The 21,620-nt window shown below is 31.1% G+C and overlaps 8 protein-coding genes and 2 non-coding genes across 10 annotated transcripts; 5 read left to right on the top strand and 5 right to left on the bottom strand.

Annotated features, from left to right (window-relative positions):
• Positions 1-493: 493 nt before the first annotated feature.
• Positions 494-1,744, top strand: Kpol_1059p8 (uncharacterized protein; the record flags this gene model as incomplete). The annotated part of the gene is made up of 1 exon (XM_001644126.1): positions 494-1,744. The coding sequence occupies one exon, from the start codon at positions 494-496 to the stop codon at positions 1,742-1,744; it is 1,251 nt and encodes a 416-aa protein (XP_001644176.1).
• Positions 1,745-4,095: 2,351 nt separating this feature from the next.
• Kpol_1059trna2 lies at positions 4,096-4,167 on the top strand. Its single transcript has one exon. It is a non-coding gene; the product is annotated as a tRNA-Arg (tRNA).
• Positions 4,168-4,588: 421 nt separating this feature from the next.
• On the top strand, positions 4,589-8,629 carry RSE1 (U2 snRNP complex subunit RSE1; the record flags this gene model as incomplete). Its single annotated transcript, XM_001644125.1, has 1 exon — positions 4,589-8,629. One exon carries the CDS (start codon positions 4,589-4,591, stop codon positions 8,627-8,629), a length of 4,041 nt encoding a protein of 1,346 aa, XP_001644175.1.
• A 382-nt stretch (positions 8,630-9,011) lies between these two features.
• HIT1 (Hit1p) lies at positions 9,012-9,485 on the top strand (the record flags this gene model as incomplete). Its single annotated transcript, XM_001644124.1, has 1 exon — positions 9,012-9,485. The coding sequence occupies one exon, from the start codon at positions 9,012-9,014 to the stop codon at positions 9,483-9,485; it is 474 nt and encodes a 157-aa protein (XP_001644174.1).
• Positions 9,486-9,513: 28 nt separating this feature from the next.
• On the bottom strand, positions 9,514-10,803 carry GAL80 (transcription regulator GAL80; the record flags this gene model as incomplete). The annotated part of the gene is made up of 1 exon (XM_001644123.1): positions 9,514-10,803. The coding sequence occupies one exon, from the start codon at positions 10,801-10,803 to the stop codon at positions 9,514-9,516; it is 1,290 nt and encodes a 429-aa protein (XP_001644173.1).
• Positions 10,804-13,654: 2,851 nt separating this feature from the next.
• Positions 13,655-13,745, bottom strand: Kpol_1059trna1. Its single transcript is given in 2 exon segments — positions 13,655-13,691; positions 13,706-13,745. It is a non-coding gene; the product is annotated as a tRNA-Tyr (tRNA).
• A 1,520-nt stretch (positions 13,746-15,265) lies between these two features.
• Positions 15,266-15,742, bottom strand: Kpol_1059p4 (uncharacterized protein; the record flags this gene model as incomplete). Its single annotated transcript, XM_001644122.1, has 1 exon — positions 15,266-15,742. The coding sequence occupies one exon, from the start codon at positions 15,740-15,742 to the stop codon at positions 15,266-15,268; it is 477 nt and encodes a 158-aa protein (XP_001644172.1).
• Positions 15,743-18,500: 2,758 nt separating this feature from the next.
• Positions 18,501-19,412, bottom strand: Kpol_1059p3 (Tkp3 protein; the record flags this gene model as incomplete). The annotated part of the gene is made up of 1 exon (XM_001644121.1): positions 18,501-19,412. A coding segment is annotated over one exon (912 nt), but the record flags the coding sequence as incomplete, so codon positions are not given.
• A 54-nt stretch (positions 19,413-19,466) lies between these two features.
• Positions 19,467-19,991, bottom strand: Kpol_1059p2 (Tkp3 protein; the record flags this gene model as incomplete). Its single annotated transcript, XM_001644120.1, has 1 exon — positions 19,467-19,991. The coding sequence occupies one exon, from the start codon at positions 19,989-19,991 to the stop codon at positions 19,467-19,469; it is 525 nt and encodes a 174-aa protein (XP_001644170.1).
• Positions 19,992-20,648: 657 nt separating this feature from the next.
• Positions 20,649-20,978, top strand: Kpol_1059p1 (Tkp4 protein; the record flags this gene model as incomplete). Its single annotated transcript, XM_001644119.1, has 1 exon — positions 20,649-20,978. The coding sequence occupies one exon, from the start codon at positions 20,649-20,651 to the stop codon at positions 20,976-20,978; it is 330 nt and encodes a 109-aa protein (XP_001644169.1).
• Positions 20,979-21,620: the final 642 nt, after the last annotated feature.

The following is a 21,620-nucleotide window of genomic DNA, read 5'->3' as shown; positions in this document are numbered from 1 at the left end:
CAGTTGAATTCAATTTTAGGCTTTTTAAGCTCTTTCAAACTTTAAAATACTATATATCAATTCCATCTGATTTTAAAAAAGTTTAGAACTATGACAATGCATTCACAGCTGGCTGACAATAGCATAAAAATACATTTCCAAAAATAGTTGCGAATATTCCTCGACTTTTTTATTCTTTTTTGATCTAGTATTTCTTATTTATATGAATTTTCGTGTTTCGGATCTGGTAGTGAAGGTTTTCCGTTATAACTAATCTAGGCATTATGCATTTGAATGAAAAAGAAAAAAAATGTCAACAGTTCCAGAAGTGTTTCATGCCAATTTCAAATTCTTTGCAAGACATTAAATCAATTATTGATTTCAAGGTTCAAATATAAATGAGTTAAACTGAAGATACTTAAGACTTTGTTATTTTTTTAGTTCAAAGTTTCTATTTCTCACCATTTTCTAAAAACGTGAGAGCAGAAAGGTAGCCTTTCATGCTTGTTGAAAAATGTTCAAGAGCAATTGGAAGTATACTATAAATCCCAAAACATTTGATGATCTAGATGCCTCAGAATTTAAAAATAAAAAGCGTGGTACTGTGTGCAGCTACATTTTTTTTGTTCTTATTTTGAATTTTTTGAAGACAGCACTCTTTATATCAGATGTTTATACCTGCATCAAATTGTTAGCATTCAATTCATGGTCAAATAATATTGTTCAGCCGTACCTACCTTTCAGAATCTCTAAATGGTTGTTCAGTGCTTGTATCTTATTCTCAATTGTGTTGTTAATTTGGGAACTTATTAGAGGGTTGCGTGTATTCCGTACAAAAAATATTGCATTGTCATATGTAAATAATTTTTGTCAAACATATTACTCTTTAAAAAGTTATTCAACGTTTTGTGTTTTTAATAAGATTACTGCTGATAACAGATTTCAAAAAATCGCCTTTTTTACCTTCTTTGAATTGAAAAATTGTTTTAGAATATTATTTGCTGATACACCAAGACAGGTTATAAATGGTTTAACTCTATGGTCAGTATTAATTACAACAAGTGACGGAGCAACTTTGGGAGACTTAGAGACAATAAATGGGTTACTACAAAAAATAAAAAATATCGCACAGACAAATCATGCTGAAGCAGTTATTCTATCTTTGATGTTATTCTCATTCGTTATTTGGTGTATTTTTATAACTAAATTAACCGTTGCTATGATCTGTTCCATATTTGTATATCATGAATTAATAATGATGAATAAGTTCAACGGTTTAAGGGAATATGTTTGTGTGACTGTGAATATCAAAATTGACGAGCTAATAGAAAGACAATCAAAATTAAAGGACGGGGAAGATATCGATTCTAGCATAAATTCAATAAATGAATTTAGATTCAAGACATTGGAAGATATAGAAAACATGCAGGCTTTACCACCAAATTTAGTAAAGTTGGATGATGACGAACAATCGTTGGAGCTGCAATATTACTTAAGGGGAAAAGCTTCCAAGACTGAGATCAACCAGAAGAATCCTGATAATAGAATGAGTGAAATATTAGACTACCATGATAAACATATTGGGAATGAATATACAGAAGATCCTGTTGATGATCCTTTGAGAGTCACTTCTATGATTTTTGACACAAGCACAAATTATTTCAAAGACGAAATATACACATTCGATATCAAGAAACATTTGTTTACCCACAGGGAATACGGATGGGTTGAAATCATCAGATTCACTAAGTTCAATTATCAGTGATTATGGGACTGAAAACTTAGTTAAGAGTACATCCGATGATGACAAAAATATTCCTCAATTAGATCTTGCCAAAATCGGATTTGCATCAAGAATATATGACAAGGAATTTGCCTCTAATCAGAAATTACCGCGAAGACCATCCCCACCGCCTATTAAAACAGATGTGCTCAGTAATAATCTAGTTCATTCGAATGATGATTATAGCACATCATCCATTAATTTTCTGGATAAAGTCGTTAAAGCACATCATGCATATAATATCTATACTCCATCGCGTGCATATTTTGGTGAGTCTCAAGGCAGTTTATTAAATGACAGTAAAACAAATCTCCTTGAAAGTGAAATGGAAAACGATGACCTTTCTTATCACCAATAAAATACATTAATTTCTTATTTTTGCATTACAACATTAGTTAACATAATATATTTTTAAATATAGAAATGATATAGCATCAATACACATATATTCACATTTAAATTGATTCCGCATGTAGCTTATTACTGAGGTATCTTTTCCTATATTCGATGTTTAAAAACTGAACACTCCTTAAACATTTATACAAGCTTTTAACATGCAGTTGTTAATTGTGACGCTTTTATAAGGATTGTATATATCATGTACTATAAGTTTTTTTTTAATAAATAATAGATATAAACTTAGACAGAGGACATTCTGACATTTATTTTAGTTCTCGTTGGTTCCTTATTATAACAGAATATGTTTAAATATGGAGAAATTGAATATAAATAATTTCAAATCGCATATCTCATTTGCCTTATAATTTACTATACATATAGTTGAATATATTATGGATTTTATTGAATCTTGCTGGTCACTCTTTTCCCCTGCAGATTAATGAAGTATTTTTATACCTAATAAACAAAGTTTCATAAACTTAATGATTTCGAACTATATATATATATATATATAGATAACTCTTATTGCGGATTTTCATAACAATTGATAAAAAGGGTTCCATAGAAACATATAGACTTCTAGTCCCAAGTATGGTATAATTTAAATCGTGAGGTGACTAAGATCTCTATACAAATGAGGTAAGTGTGATCGAAAGTGTTCAGATGTAAAAGTAACATCTGATTGATTCATTTTGGTGATTGATACAAGATGTTTTTAATATAATATTTATATTTATTTCTCCGTAGTGTCTTATAAATGTAACTAAATAAATATATATTAATATTTTAGATAAACAATATTTTAGATGTACCAAAATGTCATGCCTTTTTATAGGTTTAGATCCAATCTCATAATCTCAGAATTATTAATCAATTATAATAAAAATAGTGATGCCTTTGAACTCCACTTCCTATGACATGATCATCATTATCGAGCTATTGGAATCTATCATAATAATTGCTGTCAATAATATTGACAGACTATTTCTTCATATCATTAGTAATCATTGTTCATTAAAATGATTAGGGTTATAAATATAATCTTTCAGCTCATAAGAATGTTCTAGAACCATACAGATCTATAATCTATCTCTTAGGTCATATTGTTAATATTTGCATTTATGTCATTAGGGCAACAAATGTCATTTATCACGTGATATGAATAATCTGTAAACCTATATATGGAATTCATACATTTAGGTTACAACAGAAAGGATCTGCTCCAGATATCCCACGAATAACGAATTTCTTTTAAATTCAGTCTTACAATTGAATTCGATATAATACGTAAAATAATGCATTTAATTTTTGAATGTTTTTCTTTAAAGAACTTTGCTTTATCTGAAATGGAAATGATAATTTTTTATTGTATTAAAATGCCCTTTTGGATTCTAATCCATACTCATCTCACTTCAACATATTTTAGGTTTAAAAGATTATATAATGATTTGTATAAGTATAATTGGTTTAGTTTATATGAATTGCTAATACAACTTCCAAGACTTCGTATTAATTATATGATATTGATATCTGAAAGTTTTTCTCCTCGTTCTTCGCAGGCAATGACATTTCTTAAATAAATTACTCGATAATTCTAAATTGCAAATGTGAATATTTGGCATCTAATTATATATCAAATATTTAGATAAAGAGGATTCATGTCATCTGGACCATTAGTAATTGCCGAGCCGCCATAATTACTAATACTGAATATGGTCTGTAGCAACTTACATACCACGTGTACTCATATGGATCTCTAGTTAATTCTTAGACCGAATATGACTTCCAAAATAACCTTGTTGATGTGATCCCAGTTTAATTTCTGTGTTATTGGAAATATTCGTTACGTAATTGAGGTACCTTTAAAAGAACTTTTTTGCTTAGTCTCATCTGGAATCTAAATATATGTAATTCCCTACCAATTAAATTTTCATGTTCCGTTGGCGTAATGGTAACGCGTCTCCCTCCTAAGGAGAAGACTGCGGGTTCGAGTCCCGTACGGAACGTTCTGGATTTTTTTTTCATTTAAAGTTTATTTGAATGAAAATGCTTATTTTTTGGTTTTGTATAATAACAATTGCATAATAAGATTAGAACCACATTTTGTATTCTTTTGATATAAACATAATAAAACATCAGGTTTAGTCTCTTTCATATTGCGTCTTCACTGCTGTCATTCTATATTTCAATCTGCTTTTCCAGTTGTGCGTTGTTTCTCAGCGGACAAATGTTTTATAGCCGGGTAATGACATCTATAAGGTAAATAAATTAATATTTGATATCAAATTTAAGAGATGAATATAAATTAGATGAAGAATAATTTGTATTCATGGATCTAATTTCGATTAAACAGGCTGGACTAAGTAACTATAAGAGCTATTCGTTGGGGAGATCATTTACTGCACTTATGGATATAGTAAATTTACGATGAAAGCTCTCAATGATGACAATATTTTTTTATACAATCTAACTCTACAGAAACAGTCGAATTATGTTCATTCGTGTATTGGTAACTTTATAGACATTAATAGTGATATTGATTCATCGAAGGAACTTAAATTAATGCAAGATGTAAAGAAGAAAAAAGTTAAGGAATTGCAATTATGCATTGCTACTGAAACCCATATTGAATTATACGATGTAAGCGAAGGTACATTAAATTTATGTATTACTATCCCAATATTCGCAACGATAACTGCAATGGATTCCTTTGTTATTCCAAAGGCTCCTTATTCATTTTTAGCAATTACTTCAGATTCAGGTGTACTTACTATAGCACGATTTATTAGAGAATCAGGTATTATTAAGTTGAAAACTGACCTTAATGAGCCGTTATCTAGAACCGGTCTTCGTAGATTATCTCCTATATCTTATTTGAATATAGAGCCATATGGTAGATGTCTAATGGTTTCTGCAATGGAACGTTCAAAATTGTGTTTTTTGCTAGATTACGAAGATAATAAAATTAAGATTTCATCTCCATTAGAAATCAATAGATCTGGTATGATTATGATGGGCGGTACGTCTTGTGATGTCCGTTATGATAACCCTTGTTTTGCAACAATAGAAATTGATACTTCGAGAAACAACGATTTTCATTTGGTGTTTTATGTTCTCGACCTAGGTTTGAATCATATCATTAAGAAATCGGATTACAAAATAAGGAAAGGTGCCAATTATATAATGAGTCTACCTGAATTATCTAAATATAATATAAGAACCAAAATCAATGATCAGCATAGCGGAATAGGAGACTTAGATGATGATATTAATCCATTCGTCTTATTAGGGTATGAAGGGTTCATTTTGATAAAAGATTTAAGAGGTAATTATAGTCTAAAAGTACAAATTCCAAAATCTGGAGGACAATTTTCCACAAAAATTATTGCACATTCAATTCAAACTTTGAAGAAGGAGTTTTTTATCTTGTTGCAATCTAATTATGGAGATCTATTCAAGCTGACAATAATTCCTGACGAAAATGATAGAAACAGACCAGTTGCGTCAATATCGTATTTTGATACAATTTACCAAGCTGAAAAAATGCATATACTTAAAAATGGTTATCTATTTTCAAATTCTGAATTTGGTGATAATTATTTATTTCAATTTGAGAGCTTAGGTGAAGGTGAAACTCTTTCTACATCAAAAAGTTCTGAAGTTTCAAAGCAATTTGAGAGATCAGAGACTCTCGAAAATTTAAGGATCGAATCAACTCAAAAAAATGCCAACCCAATTATTTCAAGTTGTATCACTAATGATTGCCCTTTAACAATAATGGTTCGATCAGAAAACAATCTCAAGCTATATAAAAGTGGTGTCAATTTCAATACCATGATTTCAACAAATTTACCATCATCTCCTGGTAAACTATGGTCCATAAGATTAAATTGTAATGTTTATCACAAATTGTTATTTCTAGGGTTTCAAAAATCACTGACAATTTTAGAAGTAGACGATGATTCTATTGAAGAGTTGCGAATTGACAAAAACCCTTTTAACTTGAACAAGGATCTTACTATATTTGTTGGTGCAATTGGAGAAAGATCTATTATACAAGTTTGTGAAAATGAAGTAAGGCAAATTGTTTATGATAAAGATCAGCAGACTTATGTTTCCAAATTAGATTGGTATCCACCTGCAGGTATTCGAATTGTATGTGCGTCAAGTACAAAGTCTCAACTTGTACTAGCATTATCAAATTGTGAAATTGTTTATTTTGAAATAGAAGTAGATTCGCAGAATGATTCATTAAATGAATTACAATCAAGAGCTGATATGGGAGATCTAATAACCAGTATTAGTTTATCAAATACAAACAGAAGTGAGTACTTAGCAGTTGGGTTAAAAAATTCATTGGTGAAAATCCTATCATTATCATTAAATGATACTGAAACTTTTTTTGAAGTCGTCTCAATTCAAGCAGTGATGTCTTCTGTTTCAGACATCCGTATAATTCAAGGCTTAGATATGGAACTGCATGTTGGTTTAAAGGATGGTGTTTATTTACGTTCGAAGTTGAGTGTGACAGATGGCCAAATATACGATATTCGAACAAAATACATGGGTCCTGAGCCAGTTTTATTTTACATTATCTCGAATACAGATTTGACCATGAAATCTACCGAAGCGGATAATGATGATGGTGAAGAAGAAAGTGATGAAGAGGAAAATGTTGGGGCTGTGATAAGGGAAAATAAAAGAACTCCATTAGTTCTAATAAAAAGTACAAGAACTTGGGTTTCTTATGAATATAAATCATTGTTTTATATCAAACCACTGCTTTTGGAAAATTCTTTGTCCCTGTCGCTTGTCACTGAATTTAGAACTGAAAATATGAAGTTCAATGGCTGTTGCGCTATTAACTCCAAGGGATCTCTTATCATAGGTAAGGTTCTCGATTTTTGTAATGAAGAAAAGTGGTTCAATCTAGATGAACAAGTGTTAACAAGTGCTAGTAATATTTCAAACGATCCTCAACGTAATATAGAGGCATCAGATCTATCACAGAAAAATGAAGGGTTAAATGACCGTGTTGATAAGCATAATGATGATCATAACGGTGGGAAATTGGAGGATAGAGAAGAAGATGGTGAAGAAGAGGGAGAAGAAGAGGAAGAAGAGGAAGAGGAAGAAATTAGGAAGCTCGGTGAAAGATCCTTGATAAATAGAAAGATTTTGAAATTAGCAATGAATAATGAAACTATTGTTACTATTAGTAACCTAACAGCCTTAAATGGATGTTCTATTTCATTGGTAAAAAATGATAAGGTCTTACAAAATGATACAACAAAGCAGAATATTGAGGTACTTAATGAAATATGCTGTCTTTCTGCTGTATGCTATGAAGATTCTCGACATGATCCTAAATTAATAATTTCAGCTAAAAACGGTACAATTTACACTTTCAGTCTACTATTTTCTGATAGTAGGAAGTCATCGACTGCTTCATATTCTTTGGATTTATTGCATAAGACATTGGTAGACGATCAAGTTTGCGCGATGTTAATTTTAAAGGATCTGATTCTGGTCCCTATTTTTGGGAATCTCATACTATACAGTATAGGTAAGAAAAGGTTACTGAGATCTGGCAAATGTATGACACCGCCATCACTAACTAAAGTTACAGCTTTAAGTTCTTGGAATGATGAACGAATTGCAGTCGGTGATATCCATGAATCAGTGATGATTTTTGACTATAACTCGGATTCTAAAACCTTGAAGCCAATTGCAGATGATATTACTAAGAGAGATGTAATATCAATTGAATTTCTTGATTCAAGAACTGTTATTGGTTCAGATAAATATAGCAACATCTGGACTCTTAGAATTGATTTAGAAGATGATCAAAAGGTGCTTGATAATGTAGAAAACCCAATGTTAATTGCTAGTGAAAATAGTTCAATGATATCAAAATTACCAAATGTAATGGAATGTCCTTTTAAACTAAAGCTCACGAATCATTTTTACTTAAACGATATCGTTACTGATATTCATATTGTAGAATCTGCTCATATATCAGACCGTCCGGTAATATTTTATACATGTCTTCAAGGTACTATCGGATGTTTGGTTCCATTACTAACCAAAGCCCAAGTCACTACTCTGAATGCGATAAAAAATGAGATGTCCAATATTGATTATACATTCTATTCAATACAGGAAGATATTGGCAATGACAAGAAAAATTATATTGAAGACAAGGGAAAAGCAAGAGAAGAAAACGAAACTATTATAAATACCAACAACACAACAACTCCAGAAGGTGCGTATTCGATTGTTAATAGAAATCATTCAAAATACAGAAGTTATTATGCACCAGTGAAAAATATCATAGATGGTGATCTATGTGAAAGATTTCTATATCTCAATTCAAATGAAAGACTCGAAATTTGCAAAAATCTCAAGGACACTAAACCAGAAGATATAATCAGACAGATTAATGAAATGAGGACTTCTTATATGTAATACTATAATTAATGCATTTAAATTTTGTTTACCTAGAATATAAACAATTAATAGATTTTAATCAACTTTAAATCACAAAATCAAAATAATTTTTAATGTTTTTTATTGTAATTAGAGTTCACTTCTGACTATTACGTGCCTCTCTATCTATCTATCTTTTATTTTTGAATTCCTAGCGAAATTTGATATCAAAAGAAATCCTTTAAGCTCATCGCATAAATTTTTTTTAAACCTAAAGTAGTAAGAAATTAAACCTGTTTAACAAAACTGTTAAATGGTATGTTAATAGTAAAAAAGTTGATATATCAACGCTCATTGTATTTAACTGCAGGAATATTTAACTCTGTAAGGTTTTCCCCTCTACTTTCTAACAAATTTATAGATGGAAAAGTGTGCAATTTGTGAAATTGAAATATCGAAGTATAAGTGCCCTAAATGTGGTATCAGATATTGTTCATTAACATGTTATAAGAATGAGGATAAACATAAACATACAGAAGAAACAGTGGTCGAACAGACTAAAGTTGCTATAGAGTCTGTGAATAAAGATTGTTTAAATGATGATTCTGGGGACAATGTCTTGAGAACACCGGAATTGAACGCTATTTACAAGGAAACGCCAGAATTAAGAGAACTGCTGAAATATAACACTGTTAAGTTCCATCTACACAAAGTATACAAAATACTCTCTACCAATGTTGTGGATTCAAATGAAAATAATTCTAATCTTAATTCTGATTCCAGGAAGCAATTAGCACTTGATTATTTAAATACACTACTATATGGTGGTATTCATCACAATGAAGCAGTAGAAGAGTTTTGCCAAATTGCTTTGGAAAAAATAAGTCATCAATAATGGGCTATATAATACATAAATTCATTATTTACGGATACTGACAAATGTTGGTCACATCAATTGTTGAACCTAATGCACTGCTTTTGTTAACACTGTCGATAAGTCTATGCAAAATCAAGGCGTCCATGAAAGTTGGAAATCCTTCAAATTCGAAACCCTGCATGATAAATTTTGGTGAAAGATTGTGGATATTTTTTGTATTGAAGTGGAAATCAGCAATAGACTGATAAAGTCTATATATATTTCCTAGAACAGCATTATAATTTCTTAAATGATACACTTCTATTAATTCTTTACTTGAATCGAACATTGCCACTCCATTTTGTGATTGAGGCTCATCATCCTTAATACCGCTATAATATAATACCAGGTTTGATATTTCTGCAAAACCCGCGTCACCTTCCAATTTTATATCACCTTTCGTACCATGTATATCAATAACTAGATTTTTTGTAAATTTTTTAGTAGGTTTACCACCTTTAAAACTACATGATACTGGAACATTACCTTTCACCAATGATCCTTGAAATAGTAAATGATCGGGAACAGTTTTTTTAACTTTTTTTCCTGTCCTTTTACCATGTTCTCCTAACACTTCTTGTTCAGGAATATTATTAAATATCATAGAATTGATTCTGGAAAAGTACGAACTTGTAATGTACTGTAATATATCAATTGTGTGAGCAAATGTTGTTGTCACTAAGTCTACACCGTTTCCCAGCTGATAAATAAAAGAAGGGGACTTTGCTAATCTCTCATAACCATACCAACCACCATTTGCCGCTATTTCAATTGAATTTATGTCACCAATATAACCTTGCGTTATTAATTCCTTAGCACGTAATATATAAGGAGATTTTCTACCTTGCAATGATATTATTGTTTGTAGCCCCCTCTCTGTTGCCGCTCTATAGATCGTTTCAACCTGTTGAATTGAACATGCTAGAGCCCATTCAACAAATAAATATTTTAGATTTGGATTATTCCGCGAATATTCCAGTAGTGGTATGATTACATCATAGTGGTTACTAGTTTGAATACTTACAACAATCATATTAATATTAACGGATGAAGAAAATGACTCTAGCGTTGGATATGCAGTAGCTTTTGATAATTTTAATTGCTGAATGGTCTCTAAAGATGATTCAACATTATTGTTATACAATGCTGTAATTTCATATTGTGAAGACAATTGTAATATTGAAGGATAGTGTGCTTTATAAGCCCAACCTTTATTAACAGCTAGTCCTATGAATCCAACCTTTATGGGGGAAGCATTGGGCACAGTTGAAACAGCTGAGCGTTGATTATAGTTCATGAAATGATATATATATATATATTTGGTCCAAAGAAGAAAGTAATATCTAAACTTTGAGGTGTATTTTGATAGATTACTTTTTTATTTTACGGTTTCTGATGAGATAATAATTTAAGTGCTGATCGAGTTCAATTTGACTGTAATATCAAAATTTCAACAATAACAAAGTCAGAACCATACAACCACAGAAATATCGACGACGTCGATCAAGGAGCTTTGACTTTGGAGTCAGATAAAGTATCATATCTGGTAAATTGAACAATTAAAGTAATGAACTCTTTAATAGTATTATTATTTTTCAGTTTTCCAATGATGGATTAATCACTAAATTATGTTTCGGTGAACAAATTTCCGAAAGAAGATGAAATGATATTAAATAATAAAGACAATTTCGAAAAATGGTAAAAATAGGTAAACAGCTAGCCGATGGAGGATTAAGAAACTGTATGTTGTTTAAAAATGAAGGAAGAAGATATCTTGGTTTTTTGAATGTGAGCGAAGTCCATATTAGTAGTCTCTTCATCTACAATATTTTGATAGAACAATGAAATAAATATATGTGGGGGGAGGAGGAGGAGGGTTGTTAGTGTAGACAAAAACCACAAATCGTATCATTGAAATCGATTATATGCATCGAACCTTTTTATTGATCGCTATATTTCTCAATGTTATGAAAAATTCAATTTTGTGATAATGCTGTGATTTCTTAAATTAGAGAATTCTACCATTTTGATTCTACCATTTTGAAGTCGGATATACAGTGTTTGATTTTATTATATAACGGTCTTATTTTTTAAAATTTTTATCTTGTATTTTCCATTTAAACAATATTAGAGGTGTTGTGCAACCAGCGGGGCATCCTTGGCACACTTCACTTCTTTGGCACACAATTTTCTTTGTTTCTCATTTTTATAAAGGCAACCCAGGAGTTGTAACTTGCAAACAAGTTAGGAATCTATCTCAATTTCAATTTTATATTTACCATCTTGAGTAACATTTAATAGAGTTAATCATATATAGCTTTGGCATTAATATAATTTGTATTCTTAACGATACAGGGAACAAATAACCACAATTCAGGTAGTTTTGTTTAAATTTGAAAGGAAATAATTAGATTATAAAAAGAATTAAATCTAATGGGTTCTGAGCAATTGATTGATGATTGCTCAACAAGCTAAAACAGACTTTTCCAATTTGAAGTATATTGATATTGACAAATATATTTTATCTTGTAGATTTCTAGTTGAAAGTCGCAAATTTTGTCTGTTTATCGAACATGAATAATCAGATCAGCGGCTTCTTCCTTACCTATTACTTTTAGAAAACTGTGTCCAAACCATTATAGTCTACAGATGCCATCTTTTTCTTTTTAAGTGTTTTTCAGTTTTATGAATGTTGTACCAAATAACCCTTCAACAGTTTCTGAATATGATTGAGCCAACATACATATATATTCTCTCACCCATGAGTTGAATCATTGCTTCACCAATCATCTAAAGTGTTTGTATGAACTCCTTAGGATATACCTTTAAGTTGTATAAGATCACTTCTCTTATATACTCCGTCATTAACCAAAATTCTCAATTTGGTTTTTAACCGACATCACGACATACGTGAGGTCATGTGATAGAAACAAGAAAAGTGAAATTTTGCTTAAAAACGAAGTTTTAATGAATTCTGCTTAAAACCATCATAGCTAATGATTATTATAAAATGAATCATTATTAGATAGAATTGGTCGACAAGGAGACTAGCTACTATTGAATTGGACTATCTTATTTGGAGAATTGTGTTCACTGGAGAGAAAAGTGTAATTGAAAGCGAGAATTTTTGAAATCAATTGCCTGAGTGTTTTTTTTAAAGAATTCTTTATTTAATCATTATTTCAATTTCAAAGAAAATAAATAGCTAAGCATTAGGTAATATCTTTCGAATTTGCATATATTATTCGGAGAATTACGAGGAACCTATTGAAGATATAGAGAGTCAGAAGATGGAAAACTTTGGTCAAACAGTTTATGCTAATGTAAACAACAATCTTCTGAAACGCGATGGATCGCATCTCTGTTCAGACGATGACTACGATCAAATTGATCCAAGAATGACTACTTCATCATTTAAAAAAATAAGATATGATAATAACAATGTGTCTGGATTCAGCTCTCAAGAGTTGGTTTCTGCCTTAAAACCAATAGAAACATCGAATGCTACTCATGGATTTGACTATAATAATATAAGGAAATTAACACCAGCGCCAACACCAGGTAGAGCAACACCAATTAGTAATGAAATGCTGACAGTTGACTCGATAGATGATAATTTATCCCTGTATTCAGAGGTCGAAGACTATATGAAAAATGGTTATATGGAATATGGAATATTATCAACGGATGGGAATTTACTTCTGAATTCAGTAGAACATTTACAATACAATCTTTATGATATAACTCCAGAAGAGTATGAGATGGATCAGCAATTTAATAATGGTATAGGTGCACAATCAAACACAAATTTCAAGAATGATACAATGGATATTGATCAATAATAAATTATAATAAAAAAAAAAACTAAGCAACATTTTGTAACAAAATAATCGCTGGTGCGATACTGCTAATGAATGTACAATAATTTCTCCCTTATTTAAGCTTTCGTTAGTTTAAATAGCATATATAGGTTCGTTTAACGTCAAAATAGAATACTATAACTACATTTTCAACTAAATAAGAAAATAGCAAGCAGAGTTTGGATGATTATGATAACAGTATTGAATCTTACTATGAGTATATTTTTTCAAGTTATATTTGTGAAATGGTTATCTTCTGGCAAAAAAGTAAATCAGCAAAAAATAATATCTCCCGGGGGCGAGTCGAACGCCCGATCTCAAGATAACTTTGTTTGAAACATTACAGTCTTGCGCCTTAAACCAACTTGGCTACCGAGAGTGGTTATTATCTGTTTGTTTTTTGAAGGAATATATAACTTATAGCGTAGAGATAGCAAATTATGAATCACATGATCAAAAATTGATGTATTGTTTTGGCATGGTTTCATGCGAACTAGTTGTACAATCTGTGACACCAGATAATACGTGTTATTATCCTTGACACTTATAAAGACTAATAGTAGCTACTATTTGAAACAACTGTATATAATTGTGTCAAAAATTATGAGATGACGTAAAGTCATACTCATTAATTCAATATTAATAAGGGTGAAGAATTATATGAAACATCATTATTAATAAGGTATAAAGAAATGTTTATAATACGAAAGTATTTGCTTCTGACGTGTCAATAATATCTAAACATTGTATATAAAGTCTGATAAGATCTTAATTGACACTTATCATATGTACTATATTCCCATGTTGTTCAGATGTAAAAGTAATATCTGATTGATTCATTTTGGTGGTTGATACAAGATGTTTTTAATATAATATTTGTATTTATTTCTCCGTAGTAGTGTCTTATAAATGTAACTAAATAAATATATATTAATATTTGGAATAAACAATATTCTAGATGTGCCAAAATGTCATGCCTTTTTATATGTTTAGATCCAATCTCATAATCTTAATATTATGAATTTATGATAATAAATCATGATGCCTTTGCACTTCACTTCTTATGATATGATTTGGCAATTACTTAGAAGGTCGAGTACGCCATTGGCGATCGATCAATTGCAATATATCATAACCTTTACTGTCATGCGAATGACAGACCATTTCATGATATCATTAGTGATCATTGTTCTTTAATATGATTCGATCAATACATATAATTTATCGGATCATGATATTGTTCTAGACTGATATAGGTATGTAACCTTTATCTCTTAGCTTATGACTATAATAATTGAATTAATGTTATTAGCGCAATAAATATCATTTATCACGTGATATGAATAACCTTGAAACCCATTGGTGTAAACCATACATTTTAGGTTACAACAATACTAGTAATTATTAATGTTGTCGATTGATCTTTTTATGTACAAGTTAAGGTACTAAATAATATACAATATTATACAATTATCTCTTTTAATAGCAATGTTGATAATATGAAACAATGTTGTTGTAACAACACATGTCTCATCACCATCAAGGTTCATACGAAGTAACCTCGAAATGATACATCCCAGGCAATAAGGTGGGAAGCATTGAAAATAGTCTGAAATACTAAATCATTCTGATTAGTCCTCCCCCCACTATTATTGACACAATGTTCGATAACATGATACTGGCCACATAGGTACCAGTCATAACTATACGACTGGAATTGTTTATCATTGGCCATGCTAACAGAGTTACTATAGCTAACATTCTGACGCAACCTGTCCGGGGCCACAGCAATGACCCCATTTGGCGAAACTCCGTCACTATACGTCTTATAATGGTGGTGTGTGTCTGGTGTCTGATTGTATACTAATGCTGAGGCTAGTACATCTTGGTCGCAATTAATTAGTTGTTCGCCCATTTCAGGAATAGTAACTTCATTATAACTGTCATTGCTAAGATTGATTTGTTGAATAGCGCATGATAGTCTATTTTACCTGGCTTAGTCTCCTTCACGATATAGCCGTTATCTTCATGACCCCTCCCGTAGAGTACAACATCGAGACTGTAACTCAATGATAGTAGTGTAAGTAGTGAAGAAAAAGTCAACACTTCTATACTTCTTTTACAGTCTGAGGTCAGACACACGCTATCCATTGCGCACTTGCGGTATACATACCGCACGTACAAAATGGTCTGCAGAGCATGATGAACAAAAGCCCCCCATATTGCAAAATAACTAAAATACGGCAAGGTGTTCGCCATCAGGATGGCAGCCCAGATTGCTGCGTGCATCACTGATTTATCGTAATCAGGAGATTCAACCCAGGCTAGCAATGCAACTAGTATTGTCGCTATTACGGTGATGTGTGTTTTAACCATTTTTTTGTTAGTCTAAGTTTGTATTATTCACCAATGTACACTTGTATCGCACTACGAGATGTTATATAGTTAACAAGTATACAATCCCTGAAGTAATCCTTACTTAATCGAGTACTCTCACGCTTACCTCTATATATATCTGTGTATCTAAACTCTACAATTGTATACATTTGATCATATCTGAACCTTAGGTTAATTGGCCTCTTTATATAAACTTCTGTTTGTGATGAGTTTGCAACCATTTTCGATATTTGTTGTAAGCGCGCTGTTAGCTGAGGTTACTAGGCAACAGCAAATGCCGTAAGGAGTTCTGGGATAATTGAGATGCTCTGGTGGGTCCGGGTAATATGTCTAGTTTCTCTTTGTTACGACCTAACAGCATAGTGAATATGCTGTTAGGTTTGCAGGATATTTTATCACGTGATATATCAAGGTGCAATCTACTGAATTAGTGATATTTAGATTATGGAATTGTTTCTAAACATATAAATGGGCATGATATTTGGACATTCCAAATATCCTTTGTCCAAAATATTAATAGGTTTTTATTTAATCCATTCACAAGACCTCACGGAGAAATACATACTACTATTACTTCAAAATCATCTTGTATAAAATCACCAAAATGAATCAATCAGATATTACTTTCACATCTGAGCATAGCTTTCTACTTGACGAATATAGTGCATTACAATAGATCAACAAATGAGTGAGAATTTTACTTGTTTAAAAAAAGTTAAATGACATAATTCTTAAGTTTTGGAGTGGAATTTTTTATTTGAAGCACCAAATATTAAAAAAACATTGTTTGAATCTAAATAATGAACGAAGAAATTCGATTTATTTTATATTTTGGATCTTCTTAAAATGACTCAAGTCATTCCTACCAATAGTAATATCTACTAAGAAGCCATCTTTGTAATTCATTGTGAATGGAAGACAAATTATCACATTCAGAATATTGGTAATCAACGAGCCGACAAGATTTGTTGTCCTGACACCGTTCAACTAAAGATAACCAAGATTCCTAAAATATTGGGAAATGGTCTGCCAATGGTTTTGATCAATCGTCAATAGCGAAGTTGATCATCGAAGTAATCTCTTCGTATATAAGAGGAACATAGTTTCAGTTCCAAAATATAAAACTATTTATGTTACATAGACTACTCTGCCACAGGACGAAGAGGGAGTTACCACTCACTGACCTAGGTAATAGGTTCAGATGCCTATTTAACATATACCTACTTTCATTAAAGCTTGAAGCTCTTACCATTCTGATAGATAATTGTAGTAAATCAAAGAAATATTTTTGTATTCTTTGTTGTGAATTATTAATTTTTATATATCTAGTAATTGTATGTTGAATAAATTCTAGTATGGCGTTTATTATATTCGTCTATTTCGTGGCAGTCTAGTACTGTTAATAAGTATATTTACTATTACAGAGTTCTATATCCTCTTTCTAATGTACGAATTAAGTAAGTAATATGCAATTTGTAGAGAATCAGAGGGTTGTGGATTCTTTACAGAATCGTTAATAATAGTAGATTGTTTAGTTGTTTCCAAGGACATTCTTAATAAGTTGATATTGATCCGGTGTATTAAAGTATAAAATATACACATGTGTTGTAACCTAAAATGTATGGCTTACACTAATGGGTTTCAAGGTTATGGCACTAAAGGTTATGGCAGTAAAGGTTATGGCAGTAAAGGTTATGGCAAATTGCAATTGATCGATCGCCAATGGCGTACTCGACCTTCTAAGTAATTGCCAAATCATATCATAAGAAGTGAAGTGCAAAGGCATCATGATTTATTATCATAAATTCATAATATTAAGATTATGAGATTGGATCTAAACATATAAAAAGGCATGACATTTTGGCACATCTAGAATATTGTTTATTCCAAATATTAATATATATTTATTTAGTTACATTTATAAGACACTACGGAGAAATAAATACAAATATTATATTAAAAACATCTTGTATCAACCACCAAAATGAATCAATCAGATATTACTTTTACATCTGAACAACATGGGAATATAGTACATATGATAAGTGTCAATTAAGATCTTATCAGACTTTATATACAATGTTTAGATATTATTGACACGTCAGAAGCAAATACTTTCGTATTATAAACATTTCTTTATACCTTATTAATAATGATGTTTCATATAATTCTTCACCCTTATTAATATTGAATTAATGAGTATGACTTTACGTCATCTCATAATTTTTGACACAATTATATACAGTTGTTTCAAATAGTAGCTACTATTAGTCTTTATAAGTGTCAAGGATAATAACACGTATTATCTGGTGTCATAGATCTTTACTAATTCGTATGAAGCTATATTGAAACAATACAACTACCTCGAGGTTACTTCATACGAACCTTGAAGGTGAAGAAATATGTGTCACTACAAGAATGTTGTTACATGCTATTAACATTGATATTTAAAGAGATCATTGTACATTATTGTATATTATTGTATATTATTGTATATTATTTACTTACTTTGTACATAAAAGAATATAGAACTTTATTATTATTAACAAGTATATTTACTTTAACTTACAGATCTCAACCCTTAAGATCCTATAGAATAAACGCCTACCAGCCTTCATTCTAACGTATACCAAATTCAATATACAACTAAATAATAATTACAGGCCAAATAATACAAAAATATATTTTTGTAAATCGAAAAATCCAATTAAAAATCTTTCTATGCAAAATCAAGGAATTAAACAAGAAGAAGCAGATTAGAATTGGGATTCCATAATTTCTCATCAGCCATAGCAAGTTGTAGCACTCGGTGCGTACAGTGATATAGGGCATGTAGCTTAGTAGCAACATCCATATAATCTTTATCTATGACAACGCGAAACAGGATTGAATCCATATTGATGTAAAGGTTACCAGAGGTATAATAAAAACGATCAATGATCTTTGAAAATATCGGTGGTGCAGAAGAAATCTTATCAGCAAGTAGCTGTTGGATTTCCAGTAGTTGTGGTAATGTCAACGAGTTGACATTTTGTATAACGTAGTCAGGGTCGGTGGGATTGTCAGAATTCGGTGCCTCCGTTGAAGGCTCTGGATTGGTGGTAGAAGAGGGCGCCACATCTGAGTCTGCACTCAATAATGTGAGATGGGATAGCGGAATATCGACAGTGAATTGTTGTAACTGTTCGAGATCCAAATAGGGTTGGTCATCCAAACCGAAACGGCTTAAATAGTCTGCGAGGAGGTTCTTGGCTCCAGGGAGATATTTCCATTTGACACGATGTCCATTCACAAGATCCAAATATTTAGTGAACCGAGGATGAGTATTACGATCGGAATTACCAATACTAATAATACCCTTATTGTCGGTATATACAGTCACATCCGGTGAAAGAAGTAACTCACCTTTATTCAAGGCAGGTAGAACAGAGAAAAGCTCACGTTCAACAGTAGAATACCTTTGTTGGGTAGGATTGAATCGAACAGACAAAAAGGAGATAGGAAATAAAAGAGTTTTGTTATTATGAACCTCAGGTTGTAAAATTATAGAAGCACCGCCTTTTAAACTAGCATCTGAAAAGATTATAGTAAGAGCTTGTGGATCAAATAACTTTAAAGTGAGCGACCGAGTAATCAATTGTTTAAAAGATTAAAGATGGAGTGAGATTCGGTATTAAATTTTGTGGAGGTGGTAAAGTAGGAGTCAAGCTTTTATCGAGTACATCATAAAAGGGACGTAAACGTTCAGAAGTATCAGGTATAAAATTTTTGCGGGTTCACGACAGTAACTGCTGTTCAAATGGAGTTCATTTGAAACAACTAAACTCACTTCACCATTGGGTTTATTACAATCATTCAGTAAAGGTGAACTTGGGTTGATAATGATCTCCGGAAAATACCGATTGACCTTCATCAAAGTTTCTTCTTTAGAAGAGAGATTAGTTCCAGATGGAGAAACTCTAACAGCATTAAAATCTGCAAATTTAGCTTCAATCTTATCATTGATAAGATTAGTCAAAACATCCTGTTCGGAGTCGAGATATTTCTCGATTTTGCCAACTTCAGACATTAAGGCTTCTTGCTTTCTCTCGTCAGCAAGAATTCTACCCTCAATTGCAGCTTCTTCCTTTTTGACTGCTGAAAATTGGGTAGAAGTGTTTTCCAAACCTTTCTTAAGGATATTAATTTGGGAATCTTCTTCCTCTTGTTTAATTCCTTGATTTTGCATAGAAAGATTTTTAATTGGATTTTTCGATTTACAAAAAATATATTTTTGTATTATTTGGCCTGTAATTATTATTTAATTGTATGTTTGAATTGGTATACGTTAGAATGTAGGCTGGTAGGCGTTTATTCTATAGGATCTTAAGGGTTGAGATCTGTAAGTTAAAGTAAATATACTTGTTAATAATAATAAAGTTCTATATTCTTTTATGTACAAAGTACGATACTAAATAATATACAATAATATACAATAATATACAATAATATACAATAATATACAATAATATACAATAATGTACAATAATGTACAATGATCTTTTTAAATCGCAATATTGATAATATGACACCATTTGTTGTAACGAATTACATCTCGACATTATCAAGGTTCGTACGATGTAACCTTGAAATAATACAATTAATACAAAACAATGTATTGATTTCGGATTATAACATAATACGAAGAAGTGGAGTAATCAGTAAACAAAGGATTTGCGACACTGTCACAAACAAGAAAGTATATAAAGAACTAGATAATTATCATAGCTACATAAACAAGTTCCCAAACTAAAGGGGACAGACTTAATTATTATTACAATTGTCAGAATTATGATGTAACACGTGATCTAAACGTATTACGACATTATTCATATAGGAAAAAGAAATGTTACTTTACACGAAAGTATTACTGACGCTGAAAACTTTTCCAACAATGTATATAAGAAATGATGAGATCTTAATTGACACTTATCATATGTACTATATTCCCAGGTGTATATTTTATACTTTAATACACCGGATCAATATCAACTTATTAGGAATGTCCTTGGAAATAAATAAAGAATCTATTACTATGAACGATTCGGTAGAAAAAACACAACATATTTCTTTACATGGCTTCCCCGCCAGGACTTCATTCAAAGAAGATTTGATACCCAAATTTACTGGAAACAGTAACGTTAAATTACTATTCAAGATACAAGAAAGTACTTGAAGAAGAATTAACAAAATATTCTTGTTACTTAAAAACGAGGAAATTATCTAGAAGTAACAAGATATTAAGGATAAAATCTCATATCTGAGAAAATACATAAAGACGAAAGTCTATTATTATTATCCGAAATAAAGTGAAAATAGTCTATCTATTGCCACTTTACAGGGAGATACTGGATATAAACTCGAAAGAGCTTATAAATTCCTGATTAATTACATTATACAAATCAAGGATCCAAAGTGGATAAAACCCCTTGGATTAATTCAAATAACCTTATTCTAAAAAATGTGATTAATAAAAACAAACAGTCCGGTAACAAAACAGTCAGAGTTGTAACAAACTCGACTAAAAGGTCAACCTGATTACCATAATAAGGAAGACAAAAAATCTAGTTCATGATGACGATATAGATATGGCATAAATCATAGATAATAGAGTAAAATGATGAATAATCTTCACAGGAGGTGAAGTATAGAGCGAAATGAGAAATTATACAACAAGTAATCGATTGCTAATAGCAAATTTCGAGTTAACGTGCCACTGACTCTAGAAAAACCGTTTAAACAGCGTATTAATATTACTAATAAGCAGGACAACAGATAGGTTTATTACAAACTGAGGCAGATGGTAAAAAGGACCCTC

The sequence above is a fragment of the Vanderwaltozyma polyspora genome, genomic scaffold, assembly GCF_000150035.1.
Source record: "Vanderwaltozyma polyspora DSM 70294 KpolScaffold1059 genomic scaffold, whole genome shotgun sequence".
In the NCBI taxonomy this organism is placed as follows: domain Eukaryota; kingdom Fungi; phylum Ascomycota; class Saccharomycetes; order Saccharomycetales; family Saccharomycetaceae; genus Vanderwaltozyma; species Vanderwaltozyma polyspora.
Note: the sequence above shows the minus strand (reverse complement) of the source record. Positions and strands in the feature narration are given on the sequence as shown.